General features: G+C 44.8%; 1 protein-coding gene across 1 annotated transcript in view; it reads right to left on the bottom strand.

Annotated features, from left to right (window-relative positions):
• LOC121569333 (catenin delta-2-like) overlaps positions 1-22,585 on the bottom strand; it is a 461,200-nt gene that overhangs the window by 73,233 nt on the left and 365,382 nt on the right. Inside the window, exons 16-19 of the mRNA XM_041880205.2 lie at positions 14,883-15,000; positions 13,063-13,245; positions 8,364-8,537; positions 7,384-7,534 (exon numbers count right to left, since the gene is read on the bottom strand). Coding sequence (XP_041736139.2) covers positions 7,384-7,534; positions 8,364-8,537; positions 13,063-13,245; positions 14,883-15,000 — 626 coding nt within the window. The remainder of the gene's footprint in view (positions 1-7,383; positions 7,535-8,363; positions 8,538-13,062; positions 13,246-14,882; positions 15,001-22,585) is intronic.

Below are 22,585 nucleotides of genomic sequence, written 5' to 3'. Positions count from 1 at the left end.
AACCAGGTTAGTCATCTCAACTCTATATAGTACCCAGCTATAGGGAACCTAATTATATTTAAATATAGCCTCATACACTTCAGAATGGACCTATAATGAAGGATGTCAGAGCCTCCTCCATGGTTCAAAGAGAAGTGTGTATAATGTTCTCTGAGTCCCCTGAGGTAAGTCAGGTCTGCAAATGTCACTCTGTGAAAGATGACCGTTGGCCAGCTAGACATACCACCAGAAATCACTCAACCGTCCAAAGTAAATGGCAATTCCCCTTCTTTAGGAGATACGGACATTAAAAAAAAGGAAAATAAAACAAAGCTGTTTAAAAGAGGTTAGAAAACGAAGGTAAATTGGAAACGCTACTCTAGCTATTAAAGATAGGGGTTTCAGTGAGTGTAGGATTTCACACCTGCAACATCTGTCTTTCTGAGGCCGTCTTTGATGTGAAGAGAAGCACACTCACAAAAGACATGCACGAGGCACACACACACACACACACACACACACACACACACACACACACACAACATGCGAAAGAGACAGGGGTTGGTTGGAAGAAAGATCCACTGGCTGAAAACGTGTTTGAAATGTAGTGAATAAAAATGTGTGATTTAAAAATGACATTTCTGAGAAGAGATATCTTGTTTCCTTTTTTCTGGAATACCTGTCTGGAATGTTGTTCTGAGTGGTCATAGAACGGGGGTCAGATTCCAGATGACTTCATCAGTACTAATGCCTACCTCTGACAGAACATACCTGAAGAAATATACAAAGTTCTAAGTAAACATGGCTGACCAATCTTGTTAATGTAAGCCATCTCTGGCACCTCCGTAAGTACACCATAGAATGATCATCTACAGTGCATTCGGAAAGTATTCAGACCCTTTGACTTTTTCCACATTTTGTTACGTTACAGCCTTATTCTAAAATTGATTAAATAGTTTTTTTTCCCTCATCAATCTACACAGAATACCCCATAATGACAAAGCAAAAACAGTTGTAGACATTTTTGCAAATGTATTATAATAAAAAACGGAAATATCACATTTACATAAGTATTCAGACCCTTTACTCAGTACTTTGTTGAAGCGCCTTTGGCAGCGATTACAGCCTTGAGTCTGGAGCAGGTTATCATCAAGGATCTCTCTGTACTTCGCTCCGTTCATCTTTCCTTCAATCCTGACTAGTCTCCCAGTCCCTGCCGCTGAAAAACATCCCCACAGCATGATGCTGCCACCACCTTGCTTCACAGTAGGGATGATGCCAGGTTTCCTCCAGACGTGACGCTTGGTTTCATCAGACCAGAGAATCTTGTTTGTCATGGTCTGAGAGAGTCTTTAGGTGCCTTTTGGCAAACTCCAAGCGGGCTGTCATGTGCCTTTTACTGAGGAGTGGCTTCCGTCTGGCCACTCTACCATAAAGGCCTGACTGGTGGAGTGCTGCAGAGATGGTTGTCCTTGTACAAGGTTCTCCCATCTCCACAGAGGAACTCTGGAGCTCTATCAGAGTGACCATCGGGTTCTTGGTCACCTCCCTGACCAATGTCCTTCTCCCCCGATTGCTCAGTTTGGCCGGGCGGCCAGCTCTAGGAAGAGTCTTGGTGGATCCAAACTTCTTCCATTTAAGAATGATGGTGGTCACTGTGTTCTTCTGGACCTTCAATGCTGCAGAAATGTTTTGGTACCCTTCCCCAGATCTGTACCTCGACACAATCCTGTCTCGGAGCTCTACGGACAATTCCTTCGACCTCATGGCTTGGTTTTTGCTCTGATATGCACTGTCAACTGTGGGACCTTATATAGACAGGTGTGTGCCTTTCCAAATCATGTCCAATCAATTGAATTTACCACAGGTGGACTCCAATCAAGTTGTAGAAACATCTCAAGGATGATCAATGGAAACAGGATGCACCTGATCTCAATTTCGAGTCTCATAGCAAAGGGCCTGAATACTCATGTAAATAAGGTATTTCTGTTTTATATTTTAAGACATTTTCAAACATTTCTAAGAACCTGTTTTTGTTTTGTCATTATGGGGTATTGTGTGTAGATTGACGAGGATTTTTATTTATTTAATCCATTTTAGAATAAGGCTGTAACGTAACAAAATGTGGAAAAAGTCAAGGGGTCTGAATGCTTTCCGAAGGCACTGTATATACTCACAGTCTCATCCTGTATCCTGCTATTTCCGTTCAAGCTGAACTCAAGGGGAGAGGAAGCAGGTAAGAAATGTAGCGGGTAAATCGAATGTGACATACACTAATCCCATAGACAGAATAACACGAGTGTACGGCTAAAACTACCAGATGATTTCACTCTTTACATTTACATTTGAGTCATTTAGCAGACGCTCTTATCCAGAGCGACTTACAGGAGCAATTAGGGTTAAGTGTGTTTTTACCCCAGAGTTACTTTTTCTTTGGCACACCTTTGTATTTTGTTCATGCAAAAATGTGTGTGTGTATAAGTGTGTAATGGTGTGTGTGTATGTGTGTGTGTGTGTGTGTGATTCAGGTTCCTGTAATTAATGGCCGTCTACAGCACCCTCCCTGCGTTTCCGCAGTAACCCTCCTGAGCACTGATGTCATCATCCGGAGACACGAGAGAGAGAGAGAGAGAGAGAGAGAGAGAGAGAGAGAGAGAGAGAGAGAGAGAGAGAGAGAGAGAGAGAGAGAGAGAGAGAGAGAGAGAGAGAGAGAGAGAGAGAGAGAGAGAGAGAGAGAGAGATAGAGAGAGAGAGACAGAGAGAGAGAGAGACAGAGAGAGAGAGAGACAGAGAGAGACAGACAGACAGACAGACAGACAGACAGACAGACAGACAGACAGACAGACAGACAGAGAGAGACAGAGAGAGAGAGAGAGAGACAGAGAGAGAGAGAGAGAGAGAGAGAGAGAGAGACAGAGAGAGAGAGAGACACAGACAGAGAGAGAGAGAGAGAGACAGACAGACAGACAGACAGACAGACAGACAGACAGACAGACAGACAGACAGACAGAGAGAGAGAGAGAGAGAGAGAGAGAGAGAGAGAGAGAGAGAGAGAGAGAGAGAGAGAGAGAGAGAGAGAGAGAGAGAGAGAGAGAGAGAGAGAGACAGAGAGAGAAGAGCCTCGGCGGGCAACATGAGCTAATATAATGTAGTAGGTGGAAAGATGGGACTGGAGCCAGAGTGAGGGAGAGTAGAGAAGGAAGGGGAGGTAGAATGGGAGGGATGGAGGGAGAGAAGGAGATGGCTGAGGATGAGAGAGCAGAAAGAGGGGGAAGAGAGGAAAGACGGCCCTTTTACACAGAACATATTTGTATTTTACTGTATGCCACATCACTCTGCTAGAGCTAGATGGCTAGATGGTATTCCCCCTCTGTCTCTTTGGCACATTACCATCTAACGTGTCAAATTACCGACTATAAGTCAATTGTAGCAAGCGACGTCGCTGACAGTTATTGTAACGTCAAAACGTGATTCATTTCGCCACATCACCATACATTATGCAAATCCGCCAGTCAGATGAATAGGAGATGAGGTGAATAGGACAGAAAGACATAAAAACACGATAGATCAGTTGAATAATGCCGTGTGACATTGAACTTACGACATAGGACTGAATAAACACTGGTTTCAGCTTTATCACTGACTCTCTCTATTTCTCTCTCCTCTGTGTTTCTTCTTTCTCTCTGTTCCCCTCTCCTTCCTTCCTCCCCCTCTCTTCAACATCCTACTTGACAAATGATAAGAGAGGACAGTACTCCCGTGGCTGTGAGAATCAAAGGTACAGTTGAAGTCGGATGTTTACATACACCTTAGCCAAATACATTTAAACTCAGTTTTTCACAATTCCTGACATTTAATCCTAGTAAACATTCCCTTTCTTAGGTCAGTTAGGATCACCAATTTATTTTAAGAATGTGAAATGTCAGAATAATAGTAGAGAGAATGATTTATTTCAGTTTTTATTTCTTTCATCACATTCCCAGTGGGTCAGAAGTTTACATAAACTCAATTAGTATTTGGGAGCATTGCCTTTAAATTGTTTAACTTGGGTCAAACGTTTCGGGTAGCCTTCCACAAGCTTCCCACAATAAGTTAGGTGAATTTTGGCCCATTCCTCCTGACAGAGCTGGTGTAACTGAGTCAGGTTTGTAGGCCTCCTTGCTCGCACACGCTTTTTCAGTTCTGCCCACAAATGTTCTACAGGATTGAGGTCTGGGCTTTGTGATGGCCACTCCAATACCTTGACTTTGTTGTCCTTAAGCCAGTTTGCCACAACTTTGGAAGTATGTTTGGGGTCATTGTCAATTTGGAAGACCCATTTGCGACCAAGCTTTAACTTCCTGACTGATGTCTTAAGATATTGCTTCAATATATCCACATCATTTTCCTTCCTCATGATGCCATCTATTTTGTGAAGTACACCAGTCCCTCCTGCAGCAAAGCACCCCCACAGCACGATGCTGCCACCCCCGTGCTTCATGGTTCGGATGTTTTTTTCCGGCTTGCAAGCACACCCTTTTTCCTCCAAACATAACGATGGTCATTATGGCCAAACAGTTCTATTTTTGTTTCATCAGACCAGAGGACATTTCTCCAAAAAGTACGATCTTTGTCCCCATGTGCAGTTGCAAACCGTAGTTTGGCTTTTTTATGGCGGTTTTGGAGCAGTGGCTTCTTCCTTGCTGACCGGCCTTTCAGGTTATGTCGATATAGGACTCGTTTTACTGTGGATATAGATACTTTTGTACCTGTTTGCTCCAGCATCTTCACAAGGTCCTTTACTGTTGTTGTGGGATTGATTTGCACTTTTCGCACCAAAGTACGTTAATCTCTAGGAGACAGAACGCATCTCCTTCCTGAGCGGTATGACGGCTGCGTGGTCCCATGGTGTTTATACTTGCGTACTATTGTTTGTACAGGTGAACGTGGTACCTTCAGGCGTTTGGAAATTGCTCCAAAGTATGAACCACACTTGTGGAGGTCTACAAAAAAGGTCTTGGCTGATTTCTTTTGATTTTCCCATGATGTCAAACAAAGAGGCACTGAGTTTGAAGGTAGGCCTTGAAATACATCCACAGGTACACCTCCAATTGACTGAAATAATGTCAATTAGCCTATCAGAAACTTATAAAGCCATGATATCATTTTCTGAAATTTTCCAAGCTGTTTAAAGGCACAGTCAACTTAGTGTATGTAAACTTCTCCCATTATGCCTGGTGAAAACCAAACACTGCATTCCACAGTAAGAACATCATACATGTGGTCCTCTGTAGCTCAGCTGGTAGAGCACGGCGCTTGTAACGCCAAGGTAGTGGGTTCGATCCCCGGGACCACCCATACACAAAAATGTATGCACGCATGACTGACTGTAAGTCGCTTTGGATAAAAGCGTCTGCTAAATGGCATATTATATTATTATATTATTATACCAAAGATCAAGCATGGTGGTGGTGGTGTGATGGTTTGGGGATGCTTTGCTGCCTCAGGACTTGCCTTAATAGAAGGAACCATGAATTCTGCTCTGTATCAGAGAATTCTACAGGAGAATGTCAGACCATCCGTTTGTGAGCTGAAGCTGAAGCGCAGCTGGGTCATGCAGCAATACAATGATCCAAAACACACAATCAAGTCTACATGAAAATTGCTAAAAAGCAACAAATTGGAAGTTTTGGAATGGCCTAGTCAAAGTCCAGACCTAATCCCAATTGAGATGTTGTGGCAGGACTTGAAACGAGCAGTTCATGCTTGAAAACCCACACGTCACTGAGTTAAAGCAGTTCTGCATGGAAGAGTGGGCCAAAATTCCTCCACAGCGACGTGAGAGACTGATCAACAACTACAGGAAGCATTTGGTTGGAGTCATTGCAGCTAAAGGTGGTACAACCAGTTATTGAGTGTAAGGGGGCAATAACTTTTTCACACAGGGGAATTGGGTGTTGCATAACTTTGTTTATGAAATAAGTGAAATAAACATGTAATTGTTGTGTTATTCGTTCACTTATGTTCGTTCCCTTTATCTAATATTAGGTTTTGGTTGAAGATCTGATAACATTCAGTATCACAAATATGCAAAAGTAAAGAAAATTAGAAAGGGGGCAAATACTTTTTCATAGCACTATATAAACATCTATGCTTTATCCCCTGCTGTTCTCACATTTAAACTCAACCACTCCTTTAGCGCAATCTCTCTCTCTCTCTCTCTCTCTCTCTCTCTCTCTCTCTCTCTCTCTCTCTCTCTCTCTCTCTCTCTCTCTCTCTCTCTCTCTCTCTCTCTCTCTCTCTCTCTCTCTCTCTCTCTCTCTCTCTCTCTCTCTCTCTCTCTCTCTCTCTCTCCTCCCTCTCTCCTCCCTCTCTCTCTACTCCCCCCCTCTCTGGTTCAATGGAATGACTCTGCAAGGCCAATATGAGCTGTAGGTAAACAGTGTTATACATTGTTTTCTTGTGAATTACATTATTCAGCCTGGCGTCTCTTACGGTGCACAGAACAAAACACTGTGTCTTTCTGTTAAAGCTCCAAGCTGGGTGATGGCTTCTACCATCATATTTAACACATACTACAAGGAGTAGGTAAAGGTTGTAACTGATCAGATTGTATTCATCCCCCTAATGATTATGGTTAGAATTGGTTGTAGAGTACTGATCCTAGATCTGCGGTTTGGGAAAATGCATCCCTTGACCATATCTGCACTGTGCCAAAGAGCTCATTATTGACCCGTAGGTTCCAAAGAAGACAACCATAGTCACCAGCAGAATACCAAGCATAGCAACTATTAGAATGCCCGGCTTACCAATCGCAACCATTGGAATTTCTAGCTCAGCAACAATGGGCGTTTCTTGCCAATCACCAGCCTTGGTTGAGAATTCCTAGGGGCTCTGGAAGACAACCGCCTGAGACGATGGGGGGGATGGGTTGCCATGGAAACCATATAGCACACCAGGAAGCCCAGATGATTAGAGAGAGATCAATTGGTTGTCAGTGATGTCACTGCGAGAGCACGTATGCGTACACAGACACACACGGACACACACACAAACACACACATAGACAGAAACACACACACACAGAAAATCACACACACAGAAAATCACACACACACCGAGGTAGTGTTAATGAGAGGCTGAGCTCCATCTCTCTGTGTTGAGGTTGACTTGTGAGGCCTGTACAATGGGACTAGCAGACCGTCATTAGCCGTGCGCTTCACATTCACCATCAAAGTCTCTTTTTCAAAGTCCATCTGACTCCATTGAGCTGCTTCATTTACAGCCACCACTGAAGGCTCCTCTACTGCAATTACTCAGTTACACTGACAACCCACAGGTGGCCAGAGCTGCTGCACTGTGAAGTGTATGTGTGTGTGTTTATGAGTGTGTGTGAGTGTGTTTGTGTGTGTGTGTGTGTCTTACCTATCAGTTCTTTGTTTCTGACGTCCAGGGCCATATTCCTGAGTGCGGTGGCCACGGCACACACCACACGGTCATTGTCTATCCTCAACAACTCCACCAGGATAGGAAGACCCTTCTCTTTACGCACCGCTGCCCGGATATACACTGACCACTGGAGAGAGAGGAGAGGGGGTAGAGTTAGACTGACGGACACCTGGAGAGAGAGGGGAAGAGTTAGACTGAAGGACCACTGGAGAGAGAGGGGAGAGGGGGTAGAGTTAGACTGACGGACCACTGGAGAGAGAGGGGAAGAAATAGACTGACGGACCACTGGAGAGAGAGGGTAAGAGTTAGATTGGCAGACCACTGGAGAGAGAGGAAAGAGGGGGAAGAGTTAGATTGACGGACCACTGGAGAGAGAAGAGAGAGGGGGAAGAGTTAGGCTGACTGACCCACAACAAGAGAGAGAGGGGGAGGAGTTACACTGACAGACCACTGAAGAGACATGGGGAAGAGTTAGATTGAAGGACCACTGGAGATAGAGAGGGGGAAGAATTACACTAACGGACCCACAACTAGAGAGAGAGAGAGGGAAGAATAAGACTGACAAACAGGAGGGGGAATAGTAAGACTGATGGATCAATGGAGAGAGAGGAGAGAGGGGGAAGAGTTAGACTGACGGACCACTGGAGAGAGATGAGAGAGGGGGAAGAGTTAGACTGACGGACCACTGGAGAGAGATGAGAGAGGGGGAAGAGTTAGACTGACGGACCAGTGGAGAGAGAGGGGGAAGAGTTAGACTGACGGACCACTGGAGAGCGATGAGAAAGGGGGAAGAGTTAGACTGACGGACCACTGGAGAGAGATGAGAGAGGGGGAAGAGTTAGACTGACGCACCACTGGGGGGTTGGGGCAGTTAAAACTGACAGACAGGTGAGGGAAGCCTTAGACTGATGCACCCCTGTAAAGAGAATAGGAGACAGACTAATGGTCCACCATACCTTCCAGCTGCCTGCAGCCAGGTTCTGCAGTGCGCCTGCTGCTCCCTCCAGTGTATCAGGGTTGGAGCACTCTGACAGCAGGGTGAGGTAGGGCTTCACTATGGACGGGTGCCATAACATCTGGACTCCTTTAGGAGGGTCAGCTGAGTCTGGGAGAGGACCTACACCGTCCCACTGGAGGAGGGGTAGAGAGGAAGGACAAAGGAAGGATGATGACAGGAAAAGGAAGATAAAGACAGGGAGTGAGAGAGAGAGGTCAGGAATCCATAATGTACATCCCCTAAAGTATTCTTTCTCCCCAGCTATCTCAGTGGCCATCATTAGCAATGTATATGTTTCCCACTTCTCTGTACAATACGACTAGGCAGCACACCCTCCTAGCAACAGCTCAGAATCTATATGCTATAGATAGAACACTTTTCTCTTTGATCAAACAATCAAAGAGGTGCCCTTTAATGTTTTCAGCCATAGTTCCCTACATCTTCACGATTGGAGGCGCTAAAGGCGTGATGCATGTTGTATACATTCCCATTCCCCTAGAGGTTTTATGGTAGAAGATCTTCAAAACGTAAATACAACTGAAACAGTGAAGAAAATATGCCCTAACAGCAGTTCTGAATGTGGTGAAAACTTTTTGGAGACATTTTGTGTTTTTCACTGTTTGCAATGAGAGTTGATTGGACAGAGCCTTCATGGCTTGTGAGGAACAGAGCATACGATTGGTCCGTGGGGAGGGATCTGAGCGAATAGTAAAGCAGCAGTAGTAGTGACTGATGCATGGAGTGTGTTGAAGGGAAGAACGGTTAGAAAAATATATGACAAATACAAATCAAAACTGGATGGTGTTCAGAGATAGATGGGAGGGGTTGAGTGGAGCTGAAGGCTAAAAACAAACTAAAGATAACTATCGTAAAATATACTGTGTCTGTAAAATGTAGCTGGAAGTAGAAGCCTAAGTGTTGTTGTCCATTAGTTTACTCAAATTAGGGGAGGGATGGTAGGGTTATGGTAAAATAATAAAGGAAAATATATTAAAATATATATATATATATATATATATATTGTGATGTCACGAGAGGCTGTGTCCTGGAGGGACGGTACATCCCCCTGAGGTGGCTGCAAACCCAGACAGCTATGGCTCCATCTGCTGGTATGGTCGGGAACTCCAACCCTCTGTGGCCAATCTTCCCACGCAGCTGAAACCAATCAGGGGCTGATAGGCTGGGGTTGTTTTGGAAGGGAAGAGACACGGTCTGGAGAGTGGGTTTGGAAGAGAAGAGAATTGTGTTATAATTTCGTTAGTTGCCGAAGACCTTGAATAAAAATCCTTGTTTTGGTTGAACCTGGACTCCTTGCACTACTTGGGCAACCCCGCTGGAAGCGGTAGCCTCTCGTGGCATCACAGATGGTGGAGAATACAGGCACGCTCAAGCGTTAATAGTGCATGGCAGAGGAGGATACCGAAGGTTTGATCACCCAGTTTTCCAAGTTGGCTGTAGGCTCCCCGCCGACTGAAATGAAGGCCATCTATCCCATGATGCGGGAACACATGGAGGCCAGTCAGCGGCAACAGCAAGCCTCCTACAACAGATCTGCTCAGCCCAGGGAGTTTAAGCCGGGGGACAGAGTGCTGGTCCTGGTGCCAACCGTTGAGTGCAAATTCCTGGCAACCTGGCAAGGACCATATGAGGTCATTGAACGCATGGGAGAAGTAAACTACAAGGTGAGGCAACCAGATAAGAGGAAAACTGAGCAGATTTATCATGTTAACCTTTTAAAGAAGTGGCACGCCAGAGAGGCGCTGTTTAGCTCTCTACCCCCCACAGAGACCCAGGAACCGGCGCGAGAATAGGTTCAGCTGGGTCCAAATCTGTCCCCACATCAACGACAGATGGCCCTGGAACTCGTGGAGCAGAACCAGGATGTCTTCTCCTCCCCTTCCCGGTCACACAGAGGTGGTCCAACATGAGATCCGCACCATGCCTGGCCGAACGGTAAACCAGCGCCCGTACCGCGTGCCAGAGGCTCGTAAAGTGGTTATACAGAAGGAGGTAAGGAAGATGCGGGAGTTGGGAGTAATCGAAGAGTCCCACAGTGCCTGGGCAAGTCCCATAGTACTAGTTCCCAAGCCAGACGGTTCAGTACGATTTTGTAATGACTATCGAAAGTTGAATGAAGTGTCTGAATTTGATGCATACCCAATGCCTCGTGTCGATGATTTAATAGACTCCTTGGGGCATGCTCGTTTCATAACCACTCTTGATCTCACAAAAGGCTACTGGCAGGTGCCCTTGACCCCGGCGTCTAAGGAGAAGACAGCCTTTGCCACCCCGGGAGGGGCTCTACCAGTATACCCGACTTCCGTTTGGTCTCCACGGGGCACCTGCCACGTTCCAACGCCTGATGGATCGAGTCCTTGCGCCCCACAAGAGGTACGCAGCGGCTTATTTGGATGATGTGGTTATACAAAGTCAGGATTGGGCCAGCCACCTACCCCGGGTACAAGCGGTGCTGGATTCGCTCAGGGAAGCAGGGCTCACGGCAAACCCGAAGAAGTGCAAGGTGGCCTTCAGTGAGACAAACTACCTGGGGTACACCATTGGGCGGGGGTTGGTCAAACCACAGGAAGCCAAACTGCGGGCCATACAGGACTGGCCGCAGCCCATCAACAAGAAGCAAGTAAGGTCATTTTTGGGCCTCGCTGGCTACTATAGACGCTTTATTGCAGGTTTTGCTACCATAGCGGCACCATTGACGGAGCTGACGACCAAACGCCACTCACGAATGGTGAAGTGGAACCCTGCGGCGGAGGCGGCTTTCCGCAACCTGAAGCGAGCACTCTGCTCCAGTCCGATCCTGGTGGCACCAGACTTCAAGAAGGAATTCATGGTCCAAGCGGATGCTTCGAGGTGGGTCTGGGTGCTGTCCTCACCCAGGCACATGACGGGGAAGAACATCCCATTCTCTACCTAAGCAGGAAGTTACTTCCAAGAGAGAAGAACTATTCAACGGTGGAGAAGGAATGTCTGGCTGTAGTCTGGGCCCTGGAGTCCCTTCGGTTCCATCTCCTGGGCCGACGTTTCATGGTGGTATCTGATCACGCCCCTCTGCAGTGGATGGCCAAGAACAAGGAATCAAACAGTAGAGTAACCAGATGGTTTTTGAGCTTGCAACCGTTTAACTTTTCGGGTTGTCCACAGGGCTGGCAAGCACCACGGAAATGCGGACGCCCTCTCCCCGGCGTGATGCCTTCTTCACTGCCTTTACCCCGACGAGGACGTCGGTCCCGAGGAGGGGGATGTGTGATGTCACGAGAGGCTGTGTCCTGAGGGACGGTACATCCCCCTGAGGTGGCTGCAAACCCAGACAGCTATGGCTCCATCTGCTGGTATGGTCGGGAACTCCAACCCTCTGTGGCCAATCTTCCCACGCAGCTGAAACCAATCAGGGGCTGATAGGCTGGGGTTGTTTTGGAAGGGAAGAGACACGGTCTGGAGAGTGGGTTTGGAAGAGAAGAGAATTGTGTTATAATTTCGTTAGTTGCCGAAGACCTTGAATAAAAATCCTTGTTTTGGTTGAACCTGGACTCCTTGCACTACTTGGGCAACCCCGCTGGAAGCGGTAGCCTCTCGTGGCATCACAATATATAATTTATATATTTACAAAAATAATATGGGGGATTGTTAGTGATGCAGACAATTACATTGATGGAAGCTACAATCTATCTGCAATATTACATCGACCCCCTAAGAGGAAAGAAGATAAAATAAAGAATGCTAATCTCCCAGGTTACACATACTAAAGGAGTTTGTGGTCTTTTAATGTTCTCTGTTTGAAGCTTTTGCTTTGATTCCCTTCAGAACATCCCTGCAGTGAACAAATGATATGGCTCGGAGGGAGCTTGTACCATATAGCATCTGTGTGTCTGCTCTGTCTGTCTGCACTGTCTGTCTGTCTGCACTGTCTGTCTGTCTGCGCTCTCTGTCTGCACTATCTGTCTGTCTGTACTATCTATCTGCACTATCTGTCTGCACTGTCTGTCTGTCTGCACTGTCTATCTGTCTGCACTATCTGTCTGCACTGTCTATCTGTCTGCACTATCTATCTGCACTATCTGTCTGGACTGTCTGTCTGTCTGTCTGTCTGCACTGTCTATCTGCACTATCTGTCTGCACTATCTGTCTGTCTGCACTATCTATCTGCACTATCTGTCTGCACTGTCTGTCTGTCTGCACTATCTGTCTGCACTATCTTTCTGTCTGCACTATCTATCTGCACTATCTGTCTGCACTGTCTGTCTGTCTGCACTATCTTTCTGTCTGCACTATCTGTCTGCACTGTCTGTCTGTCTGCACTGTATGTCTATCTGCACTGTCTGTGTTGTGTAACATGGTTGGTTATTCTTCCACTTAAGAAATATGTATTTTGATGTTTATGTATTCCGATTGGTTTGTTGAATTTACAAATCAATAAGGTGTAAGGTCATTGGTCACGGTTGCAGATTGGGAGAGATCGCGAATGTCAATTCTTCCTGATAATTACATACAGGTGGTAGGGGCACGTTCTAAAGCGATTCGTTCCATTAATATCAAAATATGTACACGGTCATTATGCACATATGTGTGTGTATGCGTGTGTGATAGAGTGTGTCGGTGCCTCTCTCTCTCTCTCTCTCTCTGTGTGTGTGTAACTTCCCCACCTGATCCTGACCCTTCTTCTTCTTCTTCTTCTTGCCCCAGCAGCCTGAGGTCTCTCCGTCACGTCCGTTGGCGTCACATAGCAGACCGTCCAGCTCCTCTGAACCAAGCTGCTGGCCCTGAGACGTCTCCGCTGCCAGTCGGTAGGACAGGTTACGCAGGATACACACACAGTTCTCTATGGTCTACAGGAGGGGGGGTCAGGATATAACTTCCCACAAGAGCTAACTTCCCACCCTGCCAAAATGTGTATGTGCGTGCGTGTGTGTGCACGTGTGTTTGTGTATGTGTGTGAAGGAGCACTTAAAAGGAAGAGTGCCTAATTCCATCCATGAATCGTGATGTGCTCTAACTTTCAAATGATATTAAAGAAATTATTTCAAATGAGGAAAAATGACTGAGCCCGAAGCATCGTCTCACGCTCCATTTAACATGGTGTTAGAAGAGGACACAGCCAAAACAGCAGAGGGGGGTATGTGTGTGCGTGTGCCTCTGTGAAGTATCACTAATAAACGGGGCGAATGGGAGGAATATGGAAAGTAAACCACTTGGAAATAGCTAAGAAAAATCATCAGTCATCTCGGACGACTCTGTCTGTTTTATAGAAGTGTCTCTCAGACTGATCATTTACACAAACAACTATAATGAATGCAATTGAACAGAATACTGACTATATGCTTTCAATGACATTACAGACGTAATACAAACACGAAGTCGCTCCAACTGGATCCAATAAGAACAGACCTTGGGCCAGAGCTGTTGGAACTGTTAGAGGAGTGAAGAAGATAGTTATTTTCCTCTGAAAACATCAGATGTAAACAACTCCTGAGGTAAACAACAGGTAAACAACTCCTGAGGTAAACAACAGGTAAACAACTCCAGAGGTAAACAACAGGTAAACAACTCCGGAGGTAAACAACAGGTAAACAACTCCATAGGTAAACAACAGGTAAACAACTCCAGAGGTAAACAACAGATAAACAACTCCAGAGGTAAACAACAGGTAAACAACTCCATCGGTAAACAACAGGTAAACAAGTCCATCGGTAAACAACAGATAAACAACTCCATAGGTAAACAACAGGTAAACAACTCCATCGGTAAACAACAGGTAAACAACTCCATTGGTAAACAACAGATAAACAACTCCATAGGTAAACAACTCCAGAGGTAAACAACAGATAAACAACTCCAGAGGTAAACAACAGGTAAACAACTTCAGAGGTAAACAACAGGTAAAAAAAACTCCTGGGGTAAACAACAGGTATACAACTCCAGAGGTAAACAACATATTTAATTTAATTTTAATTTTAATTTTTTAATTTAATTTTTTGAACAGAGTGACAGGATACTGGTAGAGAAAGAAAGAGGGAGGTAGAGAAAGAAAGAGGGAGGTAGAGAAAGAAAGAGGGAGGTAGAGAAAGAAAGAGGGAGGTAGAGAAAGAAAGAGGGAGGTAGAGAAAGAAAGAGGGAGGTAGAGAAAGTGGTTAAGAAATAGAAAGACAGAATAGGGGAAGAAAGAAAGAGATACCAGGAGAACAGAAAGTCCACAAAAACAATGAAAAGTATCACCCTGTCAGTGTCTGCTAATAACTTGGGACCAGTCAATGACAATGGCCACTGGCCCCAGTGCATGCCAATCAATCCTCACTACCGTGGAGACATCAGAGCAGAGATGGGCGGGATGTTAGACAATGATTAAGAAATGCCATTTAGAGAGACCGAGCTGCAGCAACCTTGAGAAGGTAGCCATGCACAAAGCTGTTTATCTACTGTTGAACTGATGGACACACACACACACACACACACACAACACACATACCTTGCTGTCAATGTCGTTGCTGCCCAAAGCGGTCTGTATGACGTAGAGGAGAGCATCTGTCAGTCCGTCACACTCTCTCATCCTCCTCCTGGCCTCCTCTCCAGCAGAGCTCACATTCCTGAAACACACAGAGGGATGGGGATAGGTCAGACTATGTGGGGTCTGAGACTAATGTGACTATCTATAACATTGGGAATGATGTCAACGAAAGAATCGAACTACATTGTAGAATAATAGTGAAGACATCAAAACTATGAAATAACACATATGGAATCATGTAACCAAAAAAGTGTTAAACAAATCTAAATATATTTTATATATATGAGATTCTTCAAATAGCCACCCCTTTGCCTTGATGACAGCTTTGCACACTCTTGGCATTCTCTCAACCAGCTTAATGTGGTAGTCACCTGGAATGCATTTCAATTAACAGTTGTGCCTTCTTAAAAGTTAATTTGTGGAATTTCTTTCCTTCTTAATGCACTTGAGCAGTTTTAGTTTTGATGTCTTCACTATTATTCTACAATGTAGAAAATAGTCAAACTAAAGAAAAACTCTTGAATGAGTAGGTGTTTCCAATCGTTTGACCTGTAGTGTACATGCGTATGAGTGTGTCATTATCTGTACCCATGGGACTGAAGCCGTCTGAACCACGCACCATGCAATCTCCCATTCAGCGCTGGATAATAATACACAATACATATATTACCTGGCTCTGTTTACAGCGCTTTCAGAGCCTAATCAATTGTAACATTTTATTCAATACAATTGCCAGATTGTCAGACAGGGGCAGAAAATGATATCTTTGCCAGAGTAACACATCTCTCTCCCTTCCTCTCTCTCGCTCTTTAATGTGGAATATTCATAAAGGCATTAGCAACATGTCATCGAAGCTGCATTGATAATTCTGGGTATTAATGTTCCATGCTGTTTATTTTCTTTATGGTTCTGGGTATATTGGCTTATTAAATATTCAACATTGCTGGCAGCCACTGTTTTGATTTCCAACACCTCTACTTATGAATGTTATGCATTTAACTTCTGTGTGTTACAATGTGCACCAAGCTATTTTCCTTTATTTGTAAGCTTGCCGTTTCCACAGGCTACTTCATAACAAGGGTTACGAGACGAGACAGAAGGGTGAGTTGTGGTGGAGGTTTGGGGCGAGAAGAGGGGACATGGGTAGGCAGGACAGGGAAGATGGTCCTGTATGCACACTGGCTTGCGAAAGTATTCACCCCCCTTGGTATCTTTCCTATTTTGTTGCCTTACAACCTGGAATTAAAATTGATTTTTTGGGGGGGTTTGTATCCTTTGATTTACACAACATGCCTACCACTTTGAAGATGCAAAATATGTTTTATTGTGAAACAAACAAGAAATAAGACAAAAAAAACAGAAAACTATTTACCCTACCAAAGTCAATACTTTGTAGAGCCACCTTTTGCAGCAATTACAGCTGCAAGTCTCTTGGGGTATGTCTCTATAAGCTTGGCACATCTAGCCACTGGAATTTCTGCCCATTCTTCAAGGCAAAACTGCTCCTGCTCCTTCAAGTTGGATGGGTTCTGCTGGTGTACAGCAATCTTTAAGTCATACCACAGATTCTCAATTGGATTGAGGTCTGGGCTTTGACTAGGCCATTCCAAGACATTTAAATGTTTCCCGTTAAACCACTCGAGTGTTGCTTTAGCAGTATGCTTAGGGTCATTGTCCTGCTGGAAGGTGAACCTCCGTCCCAGTCTCAAATCTCTGGAAGTCTGAAACAGGTTTCCCTCAAGAATGTCCCTGTATTTAGCGCCATCCATCATTCCTTCAATTCTGACCAGTTTCCCAGTCCCTGCCGATGAAAAACATCCCCACAGCGCGATGCTGCCACCACCATGCTTCACTGTGGGGTTAAAATACCCAAAATTCCAAAAATGTGTGGATTCGGCTATTTCAGCCACACCCATTGCTGACAGGTGTACAAAATCGAGCACACAGACATGCAATCTCCATAGACAAGCATTGGCAGTAGAATGGCCTTACTGAAGAGCTCAGTGACTTTCAACGTGGCACCGTCATAGGTTGCCACCTTTCCAACAAGTCAGTTCGTCAAATTTCTGCCCTGCTAGAGCTGCCCCGGTCAACTGTAAGTGCTGTTATTGTCAAGTGGAAACGTCTAGGACCAACAACGGCTCAGCCGCGAAGTAGTAGGCCACCCAAGCTCACAGAATGGGACCACCGAGTGCTGAAGCACGTAAAATGTGTCTGTCCTCGGTTGCAACACTCACTACCAAGTTCCAAACTGCCTCTGGAAGCAACGTCAGCACAAGAACCGTTCATCAGGAGCTTCAAGAAATGGGTTTCCATGGCCGAGCAGCCGCACACAAGCCTAAGATCACCATGCACAATGACAAGCGTCGGCTGGAGTGGTGTAAAGCTCACCGCCATTGGACTCTGGAGCAGTGGAAAGGTGTTCTCTAGAGTGATGATTCACGCTTCACAATCTGGCAGTCCGACGGAGGAATCTGGGTTGGCAGATGCCAGTAGAACGCTTCCTGCCTGAATGCATAGTGCCAACTGTAAAGTTTGGTGGAGGAGGAATAATGGTCTGGGGCTGTTTTCATGGTTCGAGCAAGGCCCCTTTGTACCAATGATGATTCTGTGCTTCCAACTTTGTGGCAAAAGTTTGGGGAAGGCCCTTTCCTGTTTCAGCATGACAATGCCCCCATGCACAAAGCGAGGTCCATACAGAAATGGTTTGCTGAGATCGGTGTGGAAGAACTTGACTGGCCTGCACAGAGCCCTGACCTCAACCCCATCGAACACCTTTGGGATGGAACGCCAACTGCGAGCCAGGCCTAATCACCCAACATCAGTGCCCGACCTCACTAATGCTCTTGTGGCTGAATGGAAGCAAGTCCCCGCAGCAATGTTCCATTATCTAGTGGAAAGCCTTCCCAGAAGAGTGGAGGCTGTTATAGCAGCAAAGGGGGGACCAACTCCATATTACTTCCCATGATTTTGGAATGAGATGTTCGACAAGCAGGTGTCCGCATACCTTTGGTCATGTAGTGTATGAATGAAGCCATTTATCAGTCAGGAAAATGAAGTGAAAGCAGAATGCATCATCTCATCAGCGTACTGAAGCCAATCATGTGTCTCAGTCACTAGCAGACAGACAGTCACCTCTGGACCTTGTGTTAACACTAAAGTCATCTCCTCTGCTCTCTGAATACCAAACATACATATTATACAGTAGAATACAGACCCTTAGACGGACTCTGGTCTCGCTGTCAACCAACACGTTAGTTCTGCCTGATTTAAACTCTGAATACAATATCAATTGACCTCAAGTACATTATGGGGATCAATCTCAAATCAAGCTGACAGCTTGTTTTGATCGTTTACAAATGAAAATGTATGCACTCACTACTGTAAGTCGCTCTGTATAAGAGCGTCTGCTAAATGACTAAAATGTAAATGTAAATGCTTAAATATGCTGATTCATCAACCTGATCAACCTTAAACCTTATTGATATTCAAACACTCACATTTGATTATTCAAATACTCTATCATTGCTATGCAACAGTCTTGGTTTTGAGTAGAGATGGGTTATCAACAGTATGTTTCCATTCATAGCCAGCTTGGTGTGTGAGTGGGAGGACATCTTCATTCCCCAAGTATAGTTTTAATGAAGCTGTGAGGACACATACACACACAGAGACACAGTTTTAATACAGCGGAGAGGAAACAGCCCTGGTCTCACCCTCTCTCCTTCTGCTGTGGGTTGGTTGTCAACAGTGCCTATCATGAGATCCACCAGGAGTAATACAAAAAGACACACACGTAGACCATTGTCTAAATCTTAATTAACATGGCTGCAGAGCTGTCATAGTTCACACTGATTTAGTCACATCTCAAGTGCTAATTAATAACGTGAGGAAGGAACATGGGCCCTACCTTGCTGATTCCTGGTTTAATGAAAGGTTGAGAAACAATGTTGAGGAACATGGTGGTGTGGAATGTGTAATAAGCTGGAGACAGACTGTATGGTCTCGGACGTGACATATTCAGCCAACGTCCCGCTCTGATATATGACACTATCACTACGGTAGCGAGACAATAGAGAGGCTTGATTTCTGTATAAGCACTTTGTGGCAACTACTGTTGTTAAAAAGGGCTCTATAAATGAATGTGATTGATTGACAATACTGGCAAAGAGTCTGGTCAACAAGCACACACTGTCTGTCTATATTACACAGCTTTCAACTGAGAGAGAGGGAGGAAATAGAACAATAAAGAGAGAGAGAAAAAGAGAGAGAGGAGAGAGAAAGACAACAACAAAAAACATGGCTTCCTGTAGAGGAAAGGCTGTCCAACCACTGCACCACAGCAGAACCCGAGACATAGCTACATTTCCTGACAAAATGTCAAAAATGTCAAAAAAATATAAATGTAATTTCCCCAAATTTGAAACCCTTATTCAAGGTTTCAAAGACCTCTCTGATGAGGATAGGCTACCCGTCCTGTTGGGGGAGGACTCAGGCTACCCGTCCTGTTGGGGGAGGACGCAGAGAGCTGTGGGTTGGCAGCGCACTACATTGCTGCCTGCCATAAGATGAGGGACAGTGTCTGACAGACCAACCAACCTGCACATGTCCTCTATGCCATTGTTATTGTTCAATGGATGGTTAAAGATGATTGTTGTTACTGTTGTCCTGTTGACAATATTGATTATTATTATTTTAATTATGTTAATATTGTAAATCTCCAAAGTACGCTTTGGCAATATGTACATTGTTGTACGTCATGCCTATAAAGCAAATTGAATTGAATTAAATTGAAAGAGAGAGAGGGGAGAGAGGGAAAGAGAGAGGGAGGGAGAGAGAGGAGCGAGAGAGAGAGAGAGAGGGAAAGAGAGAGGGAGGGAGAGAGAGGAGCGAGAGAGAGAGAGAGGGAAAGAGAGAGAAATAGAGCGAGAGAGAGAGAGAAATATAGAGTAATTTTTTTAGTTTTATTCAACCTTTATTTAATACTTAATTACTAACACAAATAATGGCACACTGTGCCTTTTCAGAGATTAAACAACACATTTACCATTCCTAAATAAAAATTACAAATAAATTAAAAAAAAAAAAAAAATCATTTATATACATGCAACTAATTTCATCAACAAAAAATAGTTTCCCCTCCTCCACAAAACAAACCGCTCCTTCGTAGGCCCACTTCTCCTCAAACAATGGGAGATCTTTTACAGCCGAGAAGAACTCAAAATCCACTTTTATTCTCGCTTTGACTAATCCTTTAAAAACACGTCTTACATCCTGCCCATATCCCGTGTCTATTTTCCTACTCAGAAAAATCGACATCTTAGCTTGTCCCAAAATAAAATGTAACAGTTGACATTTTATTTTATTTTACTTACTATATTGAAACCCCAAAATAAAAAACAGTGTTATTGAAAATCTCCCCTACAGCTGTAAACAAAGACTCCAGTATTTCAAAGAGAGGCTTTATCCTCTCACACTCCATAAAACAGTGAAAAATTGTTTCTCTTATGTTACAAAAAGGACATCCATCTCCAACATCTAAGTTAATAACAGATACAAAAGCATTACCTGCAATGATGCCATGCAAAGCCCTCCATTGTATGTCACCAGTGCCCTTTTGTAACGGTGGCTTGTACAGTGCTCTCCATGCTGGCTTTACCTTGTCACCAATGCCCTGTCTTTCACCTCTTCCAACCCTCTCAAATCCAGTAATAACACCTTTCTTTCTGACTCTGGGATATTGGGTGTAATCCCTAGTCTTGGAAATGGGACGTTTTCATCTTGTACCTTCTTCTTGTGACTATTCAGCATAAACCACTCTTCTGCTGACAGAGCCTTCATGCAGCTTCCCAGCAGTTGTCCGACAATCCTTTCCGACCTCACCCCCCAAATGTTCAGCCACACGTCCTCCATCCATTAAGGTGGGCGCAGCCATGGCCATTAACTGTTTTAGGGTGATGATTTTGCCCTTCACCAGAATCTTGGAGAAATGTGGAACAGCTACAGTTGGACAATCCAGTCTTGCCCCATACACCAGAGGTTCCTCCAGCAGCAAATGCACTGACTCCGCTGGAGTGCGTCTGGACACCTTCATTATGCTCCAAACCCTAAGAAGGCCTCTGTAAAACGGAGGTACTCCCTCCCTAGAAATCTGGCTACTGTCAACCAAAAATAAAGCCTTCTTTAAACCTAATCCCCCGACCTGCTGTAATACAAGACCTGCCACCCCTCTCCAAACCACATTTTCTGGTCCATAAAGCAACCTTTGAATAAACTGAAACCGGAAAGCAGCAGCCCTACTAGCAAGATGTACAAGACTTTGTCCCCCATCCTCTTTTGACAAATAGAAAACACTTTTTGGAACCCAATGACATTTATCCCAAAATAAATCTACAATAATCGCCTGTATCTTAGCTAGAAGGCCAGATGGTGGCTCTAAACATGACAACCGATGTCACAGTGCTGTCACGACATCCGCCGAGGCTGCCCCCCCCCCCCTAGGGGTTCGGGCAGGCTTCGGCGTTCGTCGTCCCCGGAGTACTAGCTACTGCCGATCCCATTCTCATCACTCCACTTGTCATGTCTTGTCAATCACACACACCTGGTGCTCATTCCCCTAATTAGTATGTGTATAAGTGTTCCCTCTGTTCCCCTTGTCTTTGTGAGTGATTGTTTGTTGTGAGAGCGTGTAGCTCGGTTGAGCTACTATTCACTGTGTTTATGCCAAGGTGGATGTTTTCCCTTGTAATAGTTTCGTTTGACGCTGGGTGCGTTTGATTTATATAAACAGAATAAACTCTGGACTTCGGTGTTTTACCTCCTGTGCCTGACTCCTTCATTTACACCTCGTCACAAGTGCAGAGGCAACCACATTGTTAACCATAATAGTGCGCCCCCTATATGACATACAGTCCCGTGTAGCTCAGTTGGTAGAGCATGGCGTTTGCAACGCCAGGGTTGTGGGTTCGATTCCCACGGGGGGCCAGTATGAAAATGTATGCACTCACTAACTGTAAGTCGCTCTGGATAAGAGCGTCTGCTAAATGACAAAAATGTAAAATGAGATAACAACCAACGCCATCTCCTCATCCTCCCTTCCACCATTTCAAGCTCCTCTTTCCATTGTCCCCTCATCCCATAGATACACTCCAAGATACTTACACCATTCCAGCAGCCCTGGCAAAGCCATGATCCCTCCAGGCCATTTTCCAATCTGTAAAGCACTACTTTTTTCCAATTTACCTTTGCAGAGGAAATTCCCCTAAACCTATGAACCATGTGACTCAAACTATCCACCTCTGCTTGATTTTTCACTAAAATAACTACATCATCAGCATAGGCTGAGAGACGAATAGGAGGAATATCCTCTGAAAGGTACACCCCTTTAATGCGACTTCTAATGCTATTTAGTAGTGGCTCTATAGTGATGGCATATAACATTCCCGATACCTCTACACACTTTAAAAGGAGCACTCAAGCCACCGTTAACTATGAGTACACTTTCAATGTCACTATATATCACCCTGATCATGGCAATAAAACCAGAGCTGAAACCAAACGCCTCAAAAGTGTGCCATAAATATTGATGTTCAACTCGGTCAAATGCCTTTTCCTGATCAATTGAAATTAGACCAGTATCCAACCCAATAGCCCTAGAGAAGTCC

This window comes from Coregonus clupeaformis, chromosome 7 (assembly GCF_020615455.1).
Source record: "Coregonus clupeaformis isolate EN_2021a chromosome 7, ASM2061545v1, whole genome shotgun sequence".
Classification (NCBI taxonomy): domain Eukaryota; kingdom Metazoa; phylum Chordata; class Actinopteri; order Salmoniformes; family Salmonidae; genus Coregonus; species Coregonus clupeaformis.
Note: the sequence above shows the minus strand (reverse complement) of the source record. Positions and strands in the feature narration are given on the sequence as shown.